The sequence below is a fragment of the Felis catus genome, chromosome B2, assembly GCF_018350175.1.
Source record: "Felis catus isolate Fca126 chromosome B2, F.catus_Fca126_mat1.0, whole genome shotgun sequence".
NCBI lineage: Eukaryota > Metazoa > Chordata > Mammalia > Carnivora > Felidae > Felis > Felis catus.
The window spans coordinates 1,321,166-1,339,939 of record NC_058372.1 but is presented as its reverse complement, the minus strand read 5'-3'; the positions used below and the strand labels follow the sequence as shown (position 1 = coordinate 1,339,939).

The 18,774-nt window shown below is 36.8% G+C and overlaps 2 protein-coding genes across 2 annotated transcripts in view; one reads left to right on the top strand and one right to left on the bottom strand.

The window, feature by feature from the left end:
- The window catches only part of LOC101086059 (olfactory receptor 2J3), a 47,490-nt gene extending 37,098 nt beyond the window's left edge, over positions 1-10,392 (top strand). Inside the window, 2 exon segments of the mRNA XM_045057032.1 lie at positions 4,095-6,019; positions 6,021-10,392. Coding sequence (XP_044912967.1) covers positions 6,003-6,019; positions 6,021-6,933 — 930 coding nt within the window. The 5' untranslated portion in view covers positions 4,095-6,002 and the 3' untranslated portion in view covers positions 6,934-10,392.
- A 7,001-nt stretch (positions 10,393-17,393) lies between these two features.
- LOC101097892 (olfactory receptor 2B11-like) lies at positions 17,394-18,345 on the bottom strand. Its single transcript, XM_003985621.4, has one exon. The coding sequence runs from the start codon at positions 18,321-18,323 to the stop codon at positions 17,394-17,396; it is 930 nt and encodes a 309-aa protein (XP_003985670.2). The 5' UTR covers positions 18,324-18,345.
- Positions 18,346-18,774: the final 429 nt, after the last annotated feature.

Below are 18,774 nucleotides of genomic sequence, written 5' to 3'. Positions count from 1 at the left end.
TTATCGTACAAATCTGGAGACTGAGCATGAAGAATATTGGAGCTTGGTATAATCTTCTACAGCCCAGGTGGTTAGACATTCCTCAGATTTTGGTGACTGAGCTAATTCTGCTAGTACTGTATCACTGGTTAAATTGTCCCCCAATAAAGTAGGAAACACCCTATAAATATAGAAGTATTTAATAACATCAACATTTAAATGTAAATATTTATTTGAATAATATTTCATATATATTAAGGTGAACTGAAATTATACACACCAAGCTCATGATAGTGGTTATCTTTGGGTTAGGTGTCCAGTCAGAAAAAGGTAGTTAAAGTGTACATAGACTATTTGTGATATTTTATGTGTAAAAATGTTAGAAATAAATATGATAAAAGTAATAGTTGATGATTGTGAGTTGTAAGAATGTCAGTGTTTTATTTTTAGTGTTTTTAATATATAAAATAAAGAATAACAAAGAAATAATGTATAATTGTTAAAATATCAGTTTAAATTAAAATTCACTATAATGGTAGTAGGAGCAAACATGTATTGGCAAATTATATATTAAGCCCTGTGGACAATGTTTATATGTTTTTGTTATTGAGTTCTTATGATAATCAAGACCTCTGAAACACAAAGATTATTTTCTGGTGCTCTTTTAAAATAGAGAAGGAAATATCTGATTGGTCTCTAAAAACTGCTATTTTTTTTCAGAGAGAGAGAGAGAGAGACAGTTTGAGAGGGGATGGGGAAGAGAGAGATGGAGACACAGAATCCGAAGCAGGCTCCAGGCTCTGAGCTGTCAGCACAGAGCCCGACCTGGAGCTTGAACCCACAAACTGTGAAATCATAATCTGAGCTGAAGTCAGATGCTTAACCAACTGAACCACCCGGATGCCCTTAAAATTGCTATTTTTTTAAAAAAATTTTTTTCAATGTTTATTTATTTTTGGGACAGACAGAGCATGAACGGGGGAGGGGCAGAGAGAGAGGGAGACACAGAATCGGAAACAGGCTCCAGGCTCTGAGCCATCAGCCCAGAGCCTGAGGCGGGGCTCGAACTCACGGACCGCGAGATCGTGACCTGGCTGAAGTCGGACGCTTAACTGACTGCGCCACCCAGGAGCCCCTAAAATTGCTATTTTTTAAATGTAATCTTATGATATGATTTTCATACCAAGATTTTCTTTGGTACAAATGGAATATATTAGGGAGAAACAATGTAAAATGCAAAAGTGTTCATTAATTTATAAACTCATCATATAATGTTTGTATAGTCTTTATGTATTACATTTAAAAATGTTTCATACTTCCTTTCCTTCCCCAAATTGGAATACCTCTAACAAGTTATCCCTCATATTTGGCCCTTAGTATGATGTGGAATTGAGGAAGAAATTTCAGGTAATTCAGGGAAACCCATTCCTTTCCCTATCAACACACCTTAAAGCATGTTTGTCAGTGATGTTTGGTCCGTAGATTCATTGTTAGATTAGTACAACAGTGTGGCATAATGTGGAAGATATCCCTCAGAAACTGTTCTGACCAGAACAACTCTTGGAAGGGCATTAATTGCCTCTCTGGGATTTACCCTCCCAATGGCTCTTGTCAAGAGGATTATTTTATTTCCATAAAGGCTCCAGTTATTGTAGTAAAAGGGTCCATCCCCTGATACACTGTATGCTCTAATGAGGTCCTCCTTTCAACTAAAGCCAAATCTTTTGGGCAAACACGGACTCTCTTTTGTAGCAGTGATAATCATAGTAATTTCCAGACTCTGTTGTCCTAAGATGATATAGAGGATTAGAATGTATGGTATGGGCATCCATCTATGTTGGCAATTTCAAGAGATGAAAACCAGAGGTCAGATAGGTCCACCAGGAAAGAGGGTGTAGATCATGAAGATAGATGAAGTGAATGTGGAGAGACTCAGGATGGACAAGTACTAATTAAGCACTAGGTAAGAGCATAAAAAAACTAAAATAAGAAAAAAAGTAAGGTGGCCAGTGATTTGCAGAAGCAAAACGACTCATGTCTTTTCCTCCATAGTGCCATTTTTCAAAAAAAAAAAAAAAAAGAATGGAGATATTTCATTCTACAGCCTACCAAAGCAACTAGTGATAAAGTCTTTACTTCTGTCCCTTCCAGTAGGAAGAAAATTAAACCATAGAGTTCCTACCTTTTCTCTAGTCATGTCTGGTATCCTTTCTTCCCTCATCTCCTTCCCCTTTCTAAGTTTTGTAGAATGCTAAGGACGAGCCTTGCAACAGACAGACACCTCACTGCTGCACTTTCAGCTAATGCACCAAGTTGTTCAGGTAACTGTGTAAAGAAGGAGAAATTTATATCTGCATTAGAAGGAGCAATGGTATTTAGATCATATATCTTATGATGTATTATCTCCCATTCTAGGGAAGATAAAATTAGATTAAAAAAGAATCTAGATTAAAAAAGAATCTCAGGATTTTTCCTTCATCCCTCAAATGGCAGTGACTCTTATGTGAAGTGATCTTTGTGATTTACTGTCTGTTACTGTTGTTTGTTTCAGCCAAAGCAGATGTCTTCACCCAGTGGGCTGAAGCCACTCCTCTTTGGTGAGGTCTGACCCTCGCCATGGAGAGGGAGCCCCCCTTCCAAGTGTCTTTTCTTGGATACTGTCCCTTGGTCCAAGTTACCCTTTACAGCTCTCTACATCTTTATAGTTACTCTCTCCCATGGTTTAGTAATTCTTTGAACTAAACTTCTGTTTACTTACAATGAATTTATTTTTAAGCAATGCACTTGTGTGATTATCGTGGATGGTTTCTGAGCTGCAGAAAGTGGCTTAGCTTCATGTAACAACTAGTTAATGATTAAGAGTGATGAGGTTGAGTCAATCCTACAGGCTTGGGGCAAACTGTTTCTAACTTTCCTGCTGAAACTCAATCAAGTAGCCACTGTAACATCTTTTTCAAGAGTTGTGTTTGTAGAAGGTGAGAAAGATGAGAGGCAACCACAGGTGTCTCTGCTGCGGTTTCCTTCTGTGGTTTCCTTCCTTCACTGTAGTTTCTTAGGAACTGTGAGGGAGACCTGGCTGTGGAAGGTGGGGACAGATGCAACACAGCTGAATGAGACAGAGCCCTGTCACACTAACTGTAGGACAGTAGTAGCATCAATCTCTCCCATGACAGATTCAAAACCCACAAGAGATAAAGAATCACCTAAGAGGTATAACTATTTATTAAAATTCTTAAAATTTTTTTTAACAAAAAAGAAATGAAAGACTCACTAGGCACAGTATATTAAATGATAAATAGCCATTCAGGAGTTTCAATAAATATTCGGCATTCTTCTTGAAGTTGGAGAATAAAAATATATGTGGAAATTATAAATTATGCTCAGAATTCAAATATTATCTCAGTTATCATCCTGGAGAGAATGAAATCATGTGAACACCTTTATCAGGCCTGTGATAGACACAGATTCAGCTTTACACCCTATGATCAGGTTACTTTCTATTTCTCCCCATACTCACACTCTTCCTCCTTTGGTCTCTCAACGAATTAGTATCTTCCTTTTCCTAAAATTTCTTTTCAAACTCAGTCCTTTCACACATCCTCTGGGAGGCATTCTATCACTTTCTTCCCAGCCCATGTCACAGATATGTTCATCAAAACTAAGATTTCTGGGGCACCTGGGTGGCTCAGTTGGTTAAGCATCCGAGTTAGGCTCAGGTCATGATCTTGTGGTTTGTGAGTTTGAACCCCACATCAGGCTGTGTGCTGACAGCCCAGAGCCTGGAACCTGCTTTAGATTCTGTGTCTCCCTCTCTCTCTCTTCCCCACCCCTGCTTGTGATCTCTTTCTGTCTCTCAAAATATGAATAAACATTAAAAAATTAAAAAAACACTAAGGTTTCCAGCAGTGTTCATACCATGAGTATCTGTAAGTTGCTGTGTGTCCATCTTTCTTTTTTGTATTTCAATTTATATCCTAGTTTTCAGTTTAGAAACATGCTCTGAGTGCAACTAAACCATCAGAAGAGAACGGTCTTCCTACAAGAATATTTAACTAAAGCTCCAGATTTTTATCCTGTGTACAGTAGCCCCTTATCTGAGGTAACACTTTCTGTAGTTTCAGTGACCGTGTGATCAACCATGGCTTACAGAAGCATATGATCCTCCTGAGGCTTCATCAGAAGGTCAGTGGCAGTCCAACATTAGGTCCCATGCCTGGGTCATTCTTGTCACTTCATCTGATCAGGTGGGTATTTCGTTATCTTACAGAATCACAAGGAGAAGAAGAGTGAGTACAATCAGATATTTGGGAGAGATACCACAGTCCTATAACTCACTATAATATATTGTTATAATTGTTCTATTTATTACTGTTGTTAATTTCTTACTGTGCCTAAATTCATAAGTTAAACTTTATAATAGGCATGTGTTTATAAGAAAACTATAGTATATATAGGGTTCAGTACTAACCTTGGTTTCAGGCATCCACTGGTGGTCTTGGAACCCAGTGAATAAGGCAGGGCTGCAGAAAACATTTTGAAATCAGTAATAAATTTGATATTGTTCATCATGACTTTTTGCCCAAGAGATATTATTGAGGTTACAATTATTCTGGTTTTTAAATAATCTAATTAATGGAAAAAAGCCTGAATATGTTGAAAAGAAAACTCAAGCTATTAATCAAGAAGAGATGATTTGTTCCATGGAAATTTTCTTCAGTAGTTATGTGAGGAAGTTTCCAATTACTGTTTACCCAGATATCACCCTGGGATAAATGAGAATTTGATAGTTAAGAAGCTATGTTTCTTTAACATGGCAAATAGTTGGATAAAATATAAAGTGGAAAATGTTTTATTTCATATTTGTGAAATTTTTTATTCTGGTGGAAATTCAAATTTACAGACAAGTTGCAAAAGTGATACAAAGAACCACCACTAACCCTTTACAGATCCAGCAGTAGTTTATATTGTTCCTAGAAAGAGGTTTTCTATCCCTCTACAGATGGACCTTCCTAGCTACCTAACTACCTACCTGTCTATCATCATCTCTTTTTCTGGCCACTGGAGACTAAGTAAGAGACATCATGTCCCTTTATCCTTTAGCTTGATGTTTATTTCCTAAGAACAGGGACTTTATTTTACATAACACAGCAGGGTTGACAAAACAGAAAATGTAATATGAATACAATATTATTATCTAATTTGTAGTGGATAATCATATTTTTCCAATACTCTCAAATATGCTATTAGTAGCTATGTTTTCTCAGTCCAGCCTCCCACTTAGATAACGTGTCTCTTTGGTCTCTTTTAGTCTGGACCAGTTCCTCAACCTTTATTTGTCTTCATTTAACAGAATATTTTTGAAGAGTACAGGACAGCTATTTTGTCCAGCTTGTCTCAATTTGAGTTTCTCTCATGTGTCTTCATTGCTGGAATCAGGCTGTGCTGTTTTGGCAGGAATGTCACTGAGTGACATGTCCTTCTCAGAGTATCATGTCAGTAGGTGCACAATGTTGGTTTGTCTCAACACTGGTGTTGTTAATATTGACTAATCTTGTTTATGGCAATGTCCATCCACCACATTTTTCTCTTGTGAAGTTTACTCTTCTTCATTTTGTAATTAATAGGTAATTAGTGGGGAGGTATTTTAGAGCATGTAAATATCCTGGTTCTCATCATATTTCATTCACTAGTTTTTAGCATATATTTACCTTTTTAAACTCTACCATTCTTTCTATACATATTATTAGAACCCTACTGACAGGAATAACTTTTACTTTTCCACTAATAATTTATATATATAAAATTTACATTTATATGTATATATTTACATCACTATGAACTTGTGGATTTTTACTTATCTCAGTTCATTAGTATAGTTTCTTTTAATGCCCAACTGTCACAGAGTTGAACAGTGGTAGTCCTTTTAAACTGGCTTCTGTTTCTTTTTCATGTGTCCCTGTGATTCTTGGAGCATTTTCTTACAATTTTGGGAAGTATGTGATTCTTTCCTTAGGTAACAAAAAATGAATGATGAAGGGGAGAAATGAAAGTTATGAAGGCTACCTTATTCTACTGGGTTTTTCACATTGGCCTCATCTGGAAGTAATTCTCTTTGTGCTTATCTTGATGTTCTACCTGACAACATTGATAGGCAACCTCTTTATCATTGTCTTGTCATACCTGGACGCCCATCTCCACACTCCCATGTACTTCTTCCTCTCAAACCTCTCTTTTCTGGATCTCTGCTACACCACCAGCTCCATCCCTCAGTTGCTGGTCAATCTCTGGGGCCCAGAAAAGACCATCTCTTATGCCGGTTGCATGACTCAACTTTACTTTGCCCTTGCACTGGGAACCACAGAGTGTGTCCTCCTGGTGGTCATGTCCTATGACCGTTATGCAGCTGTCTGTAGACCCCTGCATTACACTGTGATCATGAACCCTCGTTTCTGCCACCTGTTGGCTGTGGCTTCCTGGGTCAGTGGCTTTACCAACTCAGCACTTCATTCCTCCTTTACCTTCTGGGTCCCCCTCTGTGGACATCGCCAAGTGGACCATTTCTTCTGTGAAGTTCCAACACTGCTGCGATTATCGTGTGTTGATACCCATGCTAATGAGCTGACCCTTCTGGCCACAAGCTCCATTTTTGTTCTGATACCACTCATCCTGATCCTCAGCTCATATGGTGCCATTGCTCGGGCTGTGCTGAGGATGCAGTCATCAACCGGACTTCAGAGAGTCTTTGGAACGTGTGGATCCCATCTTATGGTTGTGTCCCTCTTTTTCATTCCAATCATGTGCATATATCTGCAGCCACCATCAGGAAGTTCTCAGGATCATGGCAAGTTCATTGCCCTCTTTTATACTGTTGTCACACCTAGCCTCAACCCTCTAATCTACACTCTCAGAAACAAAGATGTAAGAGGGGCAGTAAGGAGACTAGTGGGATGGTAGAGACCACTGCATTCATGACCCTCATAGAACAGCAAGGTGCCTCCTCAACAAGGACTAGTCTGCATCCATCTATCATCTACTCTCCCGTTTACTCACTCTGTCAGCACCAGTGGAGTGTGTGTCTCTCAGGACCACAGAGCTCTGACTCACAGATATGAATTAAACAGTCTGGCTAAATACCAATCACTCTCTCATGGAAAAAACAGCCAAGTAAAACCAAGATCAAACATATTTTTCAGTGACACAATAAATAAAACAAAGGTATCTCATTCTTAACTGAAAATTAAGAAATGAAATTCCTATATAAAAGTGATATACTTTTTTTTTTCTAACCTGGACTATTGTCTTTTAATTTCTTGCTTCAAAGGCAGCATTTGCCATAAAATTTGTTTCTATTTTTGGTTTAACTAAAGACATACTGAAATACCTTAAATATTTTCTACAGTACTGTTATTCTTTTTTGAATTAATATAGAGAAGAATATTGGTCTGTATTCTTTAATACCCTATAGCAACAGTAAGAAAATAAGTTTTATGAATTATAGCAAGAAAGTCTCTGAAGTAATGAAGTCAACATAAGCATACTGTGTTTCTTTCTCGAGGCAGTGGGAAGTGTATAGGAGGTGGAAATCACTTAAAGAGCTGTGGGATATAGCCTGTAAGGTAAGGGTCATTATAGGCCAGGGATCATCAGGAGAGGTGCTTGGGGCACATGGTTAGCCTGAGGAGCAATAAGAAATATCTGAGGCAGACAGACTTCTAGGCTCTGGAAATGACTGCATGAATCCAATGGGTATTTGAAAGAATTATCTGAAAATATAGTAGAAAAATTTTGTGAGAAAAGATTATGGAACACTGAGTAACATATCTATAAACATATAGATAATATAACAACTCCAAATATTGCAAAACTATGAAGTAATTGGAGCTATCACACATTGTTTATGGAATATAAAATCATTCAATCATTTTGGAAAAAAAAGCTTATGGAAAATGTTTGTTTTCTTTTTAAGCTTGATCTAATTTGAATGTTTGAGATTAGAAAGTACATAATGAAAATCAACTTACATATTTTCCATACAAAGAAATGTATTTTTTATAAATGTAGTAGTTTTGTTACCTATATTGTTGCCAACCATCTTCTTATGAAATTAGTGTGCTGTGTACATAACACTAAACTGGCAGCTGTATTATTCAGCTAGAGCAGATGAAGGGCAATTCACTGTAAAGTAAAATATTGAAATCTGAGTTTTGTATGGTAAACCAAATCTTATTTGTAGTTTTTGAGGCCTTTAGTTTAGATGTGATGATTCAAACCCTATTTCCTAAATTATTAAGATGAAAAATACATCCCCAAACTTTCCCTCCATTTCCTGTGTGGCTGAAACTACACCGATTATGTCGACTTTCTCTTCGCCTTTGTATATCTGTGATACTTCCTTTATGACCAACTAGGTATAAAGAACAATACAGTGTATATTCAGTTGTCCTTACCTACTGTCCAAGAAATGAAGAACCAAGAATCATTCATACAAATGAACTTTTAGTGAGTAACTGGGACCATATAGAGTGAACAAGAAACATAGCTTGTTTCTTCAAATCATCTTGCATTATGGAAATCTTACTATTTAGGATGCCTCATGTAGTACTGTATTCTCTCACTGTCTAACTTAAAAACATTTTTTTAATGTTTATTTTTGAGGGAGAGAGAGTGAGAGAGAGGGAGTGAGAGAGAGAGAATGAGCAGGGGAAGGGCAGAGAGAGAGGGAGACACAGAATCCGAAGCAGTTTCCAGGTTTTATGCTGTTATCTCAGAGCGCAACATAGGGCTGGAACTCGTGAACAGCAAGTTCATGACCTGAGCCGAAGTTACACACTTAACTGAGTGGGCCACCCCTCTCACTATCTAACTTAAAAAAAAGTTTAAATTTCCCATTCTCCTTTTTTCTTGTTCTGCTTTAGAACATATATTCTTCTACATGTGTTGGCTTGTTTTCAGAATGCTATATGTGATGTTGATTCCTAGCCACATTAATGTGATACTGTATTTAATTTATAATCTAAAACAAAGATCAGTTACCAAAATTATGCCAACAATTAGCATAGACATTTTGTTTTGTACCTTTCAAACCACTTACATGAGCCTAATGCAGTTGGATCACAGGCAGGGTGAGGGTGGTAGGTATAAGCTTTTTCTCTCTGTACATGAAGAAACTACAGGGAAGAAAATATATGACTTGACTAAGCTTAACTTGCATCTGACAAGTGAAGAATAATGACAATAGGTTTTTAGCCCAGGAGGTGCCTTTTAGGGTCACCACCATCCAAGATAGGCTAGAAGCCCTGGGATCGTCCTATTGCCAACTCTAAACTTCAAAGTAACTTTTGGAAAATTGGCATTTACCCAGCACACATGGATTTGGGCCACAGGTAACCTTCCTGAAGAACCAGCGATGGATCTGGCCTTCTACCGGCTGCCATTGGTGGCCAAATCCACTGACGTGCCAGCTGCTGTTTGGTCCCAGGAAATCTCTCCCCCTCAGCCAGACAGGTGTCTCCCAGTCTTTTCCTGCTTCATCTTATACTTGCTCCTGTGAAGAATACACCCTGTACACACGCCTAATTTGTCTCTGTTGTGCCTCAGCAGTACAGGATTACTGGCACAGGCATGCCATCCAGGTCATCACAGAAACTAGCTCTGGCTTATAGCAGGTGCATTCATTCTCAGTTCTTCTGTTGGCTTCGGGGTCATGTCTGCTGTATGTTTGACAAATATGGTTATGTCATGACAACATCAAGTGATTTCAAAAGTAATACAAATTCCAAATTCACATTCATCCTGTTCTTATTATAATTTTACAACCACAACAAGAACAACTTACATAAAAGATATATGTACACTTACCGTAGAACAACTTACATAAAAGATAGCATGTACACTTACCGTAGACCTTCACTGGATTCCACAAATGTTAACAATTTACCCTGGGTGCGTTATAATTTTCTGTCTATAGTAATGTAATGTTAATATGCACTTTAAATATTTCTCTGCATCATATGGAGAATAATACACATACTTACCCCTAAGTGCTCATGGGAGTATTTCCTGAAGAAAAGATCTAACCCAGGATTACAAGTTGGATTTAGGTACTACATCTCTTATTGTGCTATAATCTGGAAACATTTTTTAGTCTTTCTTTGTCTTTAATGGGCCTAACATTTTTGAAGAATATAGACCATTTAGTATAATTATCTTTCAGTTTAAGTTTTATTTATGCATGATTACATTCAATTTATTCATTTATTGGCATGAATACCATAGAAGTGATATTGTGATATTACTGATATTGGTGCCTGCCAGGATTTATTTTAAAGTTTTTATTTAAATTCCAGTAGGTTAATATACAGTGTAATATTAGTTTCAGGTGTACAATACAATGAGTCAAAACTTCCATACAACACCCAATGGTCATCACAACAAGTGCCCTCCTTATCCCCATCACTTATTTAACCCATCCCCCTGCCCATCTCCCCTCTGGTAACCATCTGTTTGTTCTCTATTGTTAGGAGGCTGTATTTTATTTTTTGGGGTTTTTTTTGTGGGGGTTGTTTCCCTCTTTCTCTCTCTCTCTTTTTTCCTTTGCTCATTTGGCTTTGTTTCTTAAATTCCATGTACGAGTGAAATCATATGTTATTTGTCTTTCTCTGACTATCTTATTTCGTTTAGCATAACACTATCTAGCTCCATGTATGTCATTGCAAATGACAAGATTTCATTGTGTTTGATGGCTAAATAATATTTCATTATTTATAGCATATGTATAATGTATATATATGTTATATGTACATGGAATATTCCATTATATAGTGTGTGTATACATATAGTCATACATGACTGTATATATATATATATGTGTATATATATATATATATATATATATATATATATATATATATATATACATACACACACACACACTACCTTTTTTCTTTTTTCTTTTCATTTTTTTTAAATTTTAATTTTTTTTCTTAAAATTTACATCCAAATTAGTTAGCATATAGTACACTACCTCTTTTTTATCCATTCATGTATTGATAGACACTTGGGCTGTCTGTTACAAGGTTATTATGTTTCTTTTGGTAATTTATAAATGTCTTGTGAGGAGATACATTAAAATTAGGTAGAATTCTATTTTCACCTAATTTTACCTACCAGTTTTATAATCAACCATCCCTTATTAATTCCACCCAGAAAAAATTGTTACCACAGTGGTCGCCAAAGTTGGTTTTCAGAGTTTCATCATTCAGTGTATATATATTTGGTGGTGTGATAGGCTGAATAATGTCTCCTTATTCTCTTTTGACAAGGTGTCCACATCCTAATCTCTAGGATATTTGATTATATATTACTTACATGGCAAAAGTAAGTACTTTTACAGATGCAAATAAATGAAAGATCTTCAGATGGGAAGATTATCCTGCATTGCCTAGGTGGGCGAATCTAATCACAAGGTTCCTTATAAGAGGGAGTCAGGAGGTCAGAGATGAGAGGACATATTTATTACACTGCTGGCTTTAAATGGTGGAAAGAGCCAACAACTGAGGTGTGTAGGTGGCCTCTAGAAGCTGGAGAAGGCAAAGACAGGACTGAAGTGAATAATATCAGAAATGAAAGAAAAATAAGATATGGAGGTTCCTCAGCTAATTAAAAATAGCACCTCTATATGATCCAATTCAGGGCAAATATCCAAAGAAAGTAAATCAGTATCTTGAGGAGATAATCAGCACTCCTATGTTCATGGCAGCTTTGTTCATTGTAGGTAAAACATGGAAATAACATGTGTCTATCAATACATGAATGGATAGAAAGATGCAATATATATATAATATATATAACCATATATATTTTATATGTGTATATTTATATATTATATACACAAAAATTATAAATAACTATACTTAAATTACATATACAACTTATATATAATCACATATATTACATATGTAAATATATGTGTATACATTACATACATTATATGAAATGGAATATTCAGGTACAAAAAGAAAGAAATTCTGTCATTTGTGACAACATGGAAAAGCCTAGAGGACATTATGCTAAGTATTATTAAACAGAGAAAAACAAATACTGTATGATGCCACTCATATGTGGAATCTAAAAATCACAGTAGAATTTGTATAAACAGACAGTAGTATGGTGGTTATCAGGGCCTAGGGCTGGATGGCAGGAACGGGGAGATGCTGGTCAAAGCTTACAAGAGTTCAGCTATACAACGAATAACCTCTTGGTATCAAATGTACTGCGAGGTGGCTAGAGCTAATAACATGTTGCATGCTTGAAATTTGCCAAGACAGTAAACCTTAAGCATTCTCACCACAGGCACCCCCCAACACACACACTCACACACACAAGGTAAGTAAACGATGTACACATATGTCAAATCATCCCATTGCACACTTTAAATATATACAATTTTGTTAATTACATATTTACATCTCAAGCTGAAAAACATGTTTTTTTTCTTTTCAAAATTTTATTTAAATTCTAGTTAGTTAACATGCGGTAGAATGTTGGTTTCAGGAGTAGAATTCAGGGATTCATCAATTTCATACAACACCCAGTGCTCATCCCAACAGGTGCCCTCCTGATACCCATCACCCACCTAGCCCTTTCCCCCATCCCACCTCCCTCCATCAACCCTCAGTTGAATCTCTGTATTTAAGAGTCTGTCATGGTTTGTTTTCCTCTCTCCTCTCCTCTCCACCCCCTTCCCATGTGTTCATATGTTTTGTTTCTTAATTCCACATATGAGTGAAATCATATCATGTGTTAAAAAAGATGAATTCTCTATTTTAACTTTCAGGTTAATAGTATAAAAACATAATCTGATCATTTAAGGAGGTCATATAAAATAATAGCCATTAGGAGAATAGAAAATAATATACAATAATTTATATTTGATATTCATTGTTAATGCAAAACCAAAGGGGTAGGATAGAAGGTATGTATTTTATACAGGTATGGCCATTTTGGAGTAGGATCATACAAAAATAATAGTTTATAAAGTACTATTTTTAATAACTGAACAGTCGACTTAATCTAAGTCATGGAATCAAAATGTAAGTTGGGCAAAGAATTTCCCAAAAACTGTCATTAGCATGTTCAGTTTTTAGATCTGTTTACCAGATATTATAATAATAATAGTTCAGTAGTAACTACATGTTAAGAAGTTAGATATCCATCTAATATGTTCAAAGGAGTGTCTCTGACATTAGGACATATGACAACCCTTTATCAAATATCTTAAAAGGAATGCATCTCATACACAAAAATAAACTCAAAATAGATGAAAGATCTCAACGTAAGACAGGAAGCCATCAAAATCCTCGAGGAGAAAGCAGGCAAAAACCTCTTTGATCTTGCCCGCAGCAAATTCTTACTGAACATGTCTCCAGAGCAAGGGAAACCAAAGCAAAAATGAACTACTGGGACCTCATCAAAATAAAAAGCTCCTGCACAGCAAAGGAAACAATCAGCAAAACTAAGAGGCAACCGACAGAATGGGAAAAGATATTTGCAAATGACATATCAGAGAAAGGGTTAGTATCCAAAATCTATAAAGACCTTATCAAACTCAATACCCAAAGAACAAAGAATCCAATGAAGAAATGGGCAAAAACATGAATAGACGCTTCTCCAAGGAAGACATCCAGATGACCAACTGACACATAAAAAAACGCTCAACATCACTCATCATCAGGGAAATACAAATCAAAACCACAAGGAGATGCCACCTCACACCTGTCAGAAGGGCTAACATTAACAACTCAGGCAGCAACAGATGCCTGAAGCGAGCATGCGGAGAAAGAGAATCTCTTTTGCATTGTTGGTAGCAATGCAAGCTTGTGCAGCCACTCTGGAAAACAGTATGGAGGTTCCTCAAAAAACTAAAAATTGAACTACCCTACGACCCAGCAATTGCACTACTAGGCATTTATCCATGGGATATAGGTGTGCTGTTTCAAAGGGACACATGCACCCCCATGTTTATAGCAGCACTATCAACAATAGCCAAAGTATGGAAAGAGCTCAAATGTCCCTCGATGGATGAATGGACAAAGAAAATGTGGTGTATATATACAATGGAGTATTATTCAGCAATCAAAAAGAATGAAATCTTGCCATTTGCAACTATGTGCATGGAACTGGAGGGTATTAGGCTAAGCGAAATTAGTCAGAGAAAGACAAAAATCATATGACTTAATTTATATGAGGACTTTAAGAGACAAATCAGATGAACATAAGGGAAGGGAAACAAAAAAAATATAAAAACAGGGAGGGGGACAAAATGGAAGAGACTCATAAATATGGAGAACAAACTGAGGGTTACTGGATGGGTTGTGGGAAGGGGGATGGGCTAAATGGGTAAGGGGCATTAAGGAGTTTGCTCCTGAAATCATTGTTTCACTCTATGCTAACTAATTTGGATGTAAAATTTAAAAGATAAATAAAATAAAATAAAGGAATGCATCTCAGTTTTCTCCTACAGCTGTATAAAATCTATTTCAAATGAGATGTTTAGGAAGTACTTTGTATACTGTCAATTATTTAAGAACTTAATGACTTTTTTGGATATGTGTCTCAAATAGAAAAGCAAAGCACCTGGCCACTCCACAACATTCACTGATTTTATTTTATTTTTTAATTTATTGTTTTTATTTTATTTTATTTTTAAAAAAAAGTTTTTTTTCAACGTTTATTTATTTTTGGGACAGAGAGAGACAGAGCATGAACGGGGGAGGGGCAGAGAGAGAGGGAGACACAGAATCGGAAACAGGCTCCAGGCTCTGAGCCATCAGCCCAGAGCCGGACGCGGGGCTCGAACTCACGGACCGCGAGATCGTGACCTGGCTGAAGTCGGACGCTTAACCGACTGCGCCACCCAGGCGCCCCAATTGTTTTTATTTTTTATTGAGTTATTATTGACAGCTAAGTTGTGGAAGTATAAGATGTACATTTTTTTCATTTGATGTATTTATACATGACCATATGATTACCATTATAATGTTAGCTAGCATCTTTATAATGTCACATAATTATAATTTCTTTTTTGTGGTGAGAACAATTAATATCTAGTCTCTTGGAAGTTTTGAAGTTTATCATATAGTATTGTTGACTAAAGTTTCTATGCTGTGAATTAGATAATTTCTAGGCTGTCTAGGACTTCCATATCTAGTAGTTGCAAGTTTAAAACCTTAAACAGCATCTTCCCAGTTCTCCCACCCCTTAGCCCCTGAAAACCAGCATTCTACTCTTATGAATTTGAGTTTCAAGATTAAGCATATAAGTATTTGTCTTTCTATGCCTGACATTTCACTTAGAATAATCCCCTCGAGGTGTATCCATGTTGTTGCAAATGACACAATTTCTTTCTTTTTCATAGATTCTTTCTTTCTTTCTTTGTTTCTTTTCTTTTCTTTTCTTTTCTTTTCTTTTCTTTTCTTTTCTTTTCTTTTCTTTTCTTTTCTTTTTTCCTTTTTCTTTCTTTTTTCCTTTTTTCTTTCCTTCTTTCTTTCATCTGCCATATATTTATTGTCTGTATTGAATATATATTGATATACACATATATACATATGCACACACATATATGTGTGTATACATATAAATATATACATCACATTTTTAACCATTCATCTGTTGACAGACACTTAGGTTGTTTTGATATCTTGGATATTGTGAATAATGCCACAAAAAACATGAAAATGCAGATACCCCTTTGAGATCCTGTTTTCATGTCCTTTAGGATATGTAATCAGAAGTGATATTTCTGGATAAAATAGTATTTTTATTTTTAATTTTTTGAGGAACCTCCTAACTCTATGTTTTCCATAGTATATGAACCAATTTACATTCCCATCCAGAGCACACAAGGGCTCCCTTTTCTCCACATGTCACCAGCAGTTATTATCTCTTGTGTCCTTGATGATAACCATCCCAACAGGTGTGTGGTGATGTCTCATTTTGGTTTTGGTACACATTTCCCTGATGATGAGTGATGTTGAGGATCAACATCATGAATAAATCCTCTTGAATGTGGTGAATAATTCTTTTAATATACAGTTGGATTTGATTTGTTGGTATCTTGTTGAGAAATTTGCATCCATGTTCATCAGGGATATTGGCCAGTAATTCTCATTTTTAGTGGGGTCTTTGTCTGGTTTGAGAATCAATGTCATGCTGGCCTCATAGAATGAGTTTTCCTTCCATTTATATCTTTTGGATCAATTTCAGAAGAATATGTATGATTTCTTATTTAACTGTCTGGTAGAATTCCCCTGGGAAGCCATCCTGCCCTGAACTGTTGTTTGTTAGGGTATTTTTTATTACTGATTTGATTTCATTACTGGTTATGGGTCTGTTCAAATTTTCTATTTCTTCCTGTTTCAGTTTTGGTAGTTTATATGTTTCTGGAGTTTATCCATTTCTTCCAGGATGCCCCATTTATTGACATATACTTGCTCATAATATTCTCTTTTAATAATCTGTATATCTGTTGTATTGGTTGTGATCTTTCCTCTCTCATTCATGATTTTATTTATGTGCATCCTTTCACTTTTACTTTTAATTGGTCTTGCAGGGACTTATCAATAAAAGATTAGATTGTAAATAAATGATATAAAAATTAAAAAGAAAGCAATAGAACAGATCCACAAAATGGTTACAGGATGGAGTTCATTATTAATAGAACTTCTTTGTTCTCTCACTGACTCAGAAGACACACACTTATGACCTTTAAAAGGAACATTAAGAAATTCATCTGTATGATTTGTCCTTATTTTATTTATTTTAAGATTTAACGATAAATTTCTTAATTAAAAAATGCAACACTGCACACCTGTTTGTTAAACAAGAGTCACAGTGTATTTTTCAAGAACAATCGTGTCTTCATAATGGAGGTTGATACACTTAGGAGACTCGTGGTTGTACTAAAGGATCAGGTGCCCCACGTGGAATGCACAGTGTAGCCATGCTGCCAACTGAGACATGGTCTAATGTGGCAGAGAACAATGAACTGCGTCTCAGGTGATGCTGTAACAGAAAGTCCACTGATGAGTGGTTGCCATGGAATTTTATGATCATTCGTTTGAACGAATGAGTTTATATTTTTGTTTATATTATTACATATTTTATTACTTAATACAGTCAGTATTTTGGTATGTACCAACCAGAGTGGAACTATTTTTAATGCATTTTCACAAACCATGCACTTAATGGTGCAAATAGCCAAGTATCATTGTTGCCTAACATCGTTATATTGAGTTATCAGAAACATGACGTGTTCTGCAAGAAGATCTCACATGAGATTTGGGGAAATAGGAGACAAGAATGAGTTACTAGAGAAAACCCTATAAACCTCTGTAACTGTTAAATAATTTCAGCTGTCACTTGGATGCAAAAATGCCCCTGACTAGGTTGCCTAATGCCCCCTTCACATCCTTATTCCTCAAGGTGTAGATAAAAGGGTTCAGCGCAGGGGTCACTACTCCATAGAAGAGTGCCATGAATTTGGGCTGGTCTCTTGAGATGGAGGAGGGGGGCTGAAGGTACATGCTAATGCCTGGACCATAAAACAAGAAAACTACAATGAGATGGGAAGAACATGTCCCAAAGGCCTTTTTCCTTCCCTCAGAAGACTTAATTTTAAATACAGCATGTCCAATGCAAGCATAGGAAGCAAGAATTAAGCCTAGCGGGACAGCTAACATAAAAATACACACCACAGAGAGTGTGAGCTCATTAGCAGCCTTTTCTCCACAGGCAGCCTTTATCAGAACAGGAATCTCACACAGCAAGTGGTCCAATTTATTGAGTCCACACAGTGGTAACTGCAAGGTAGCAGTGGCCTCTGAGACAGCATACGTGATTCCAGTCAACCACACAGTGGATGCCAGCAGGATACAGATGCGTGGGTTCATGATGAGGGTGTAGTGTAGAGGCTTGCAGATAGCCAGGTAGCGATCAAAAGACATAAGAGCCAGAAGCAGACATTCTGTGGCCCCCATTATGTGGAAGAAATAAAGCTGAGCTGCACACCCCACATAGCTGATCGTCTTCTTGGTGCTTCCCAGGTTAAACAGCATCTGAGGGACGATGCTTGTGGTGTAGCACATGTCCAGGAAGGAGAGGTTGGTGAGGAAGAAATACATGGGGCTGTGCAGACGGGCATCTAACCTGGACACCAGAATGATGGCCGTGTTTCCTACCATGGCCATGGGGTATGTTATAAGAAGAATAGCAAATAGAGGAAGCTCCAGCCAAGGACGATCTGCAAAGCCTAGTAGAACAAACTCTTTAGGATGGCTGTTATTCATTGTGCCGCCATCTTCACCTTATTTCACCTACAGCAGGGAAGTGGCAGAAAAGGTTGGAAGCGTTACGAGAACTGCATCCACCATCCACTCACAGAAGATGGGTCACAGTCACTTGTGGGGGAAACAATAAACAGGATCTGGCACCAGTGACTTACTTTCCCTCACTACAGAATAGAGGTGATGTCTTTAGACAAGTAACCTGACCATTCTGAAACTGAATGTAGAACAAGGATGACAATAACTATCCCCTTGTGTTACAGGGAGAGTTAAAAGCAAAGTGGGAGCATCTTGTATTTGGGAAACTCCAAATCAGGTTTTTCAAACTTGGCTTGCTTACATAAAAATCATCGGAGGGGGTTGTTAAATGTAGTTCATTGGTTTCTGTCTGTGGGTGTCTGATAGAGTGGATGTGGCACGGACCCAGGAGACACTGATGCAAGGGATTACTGAA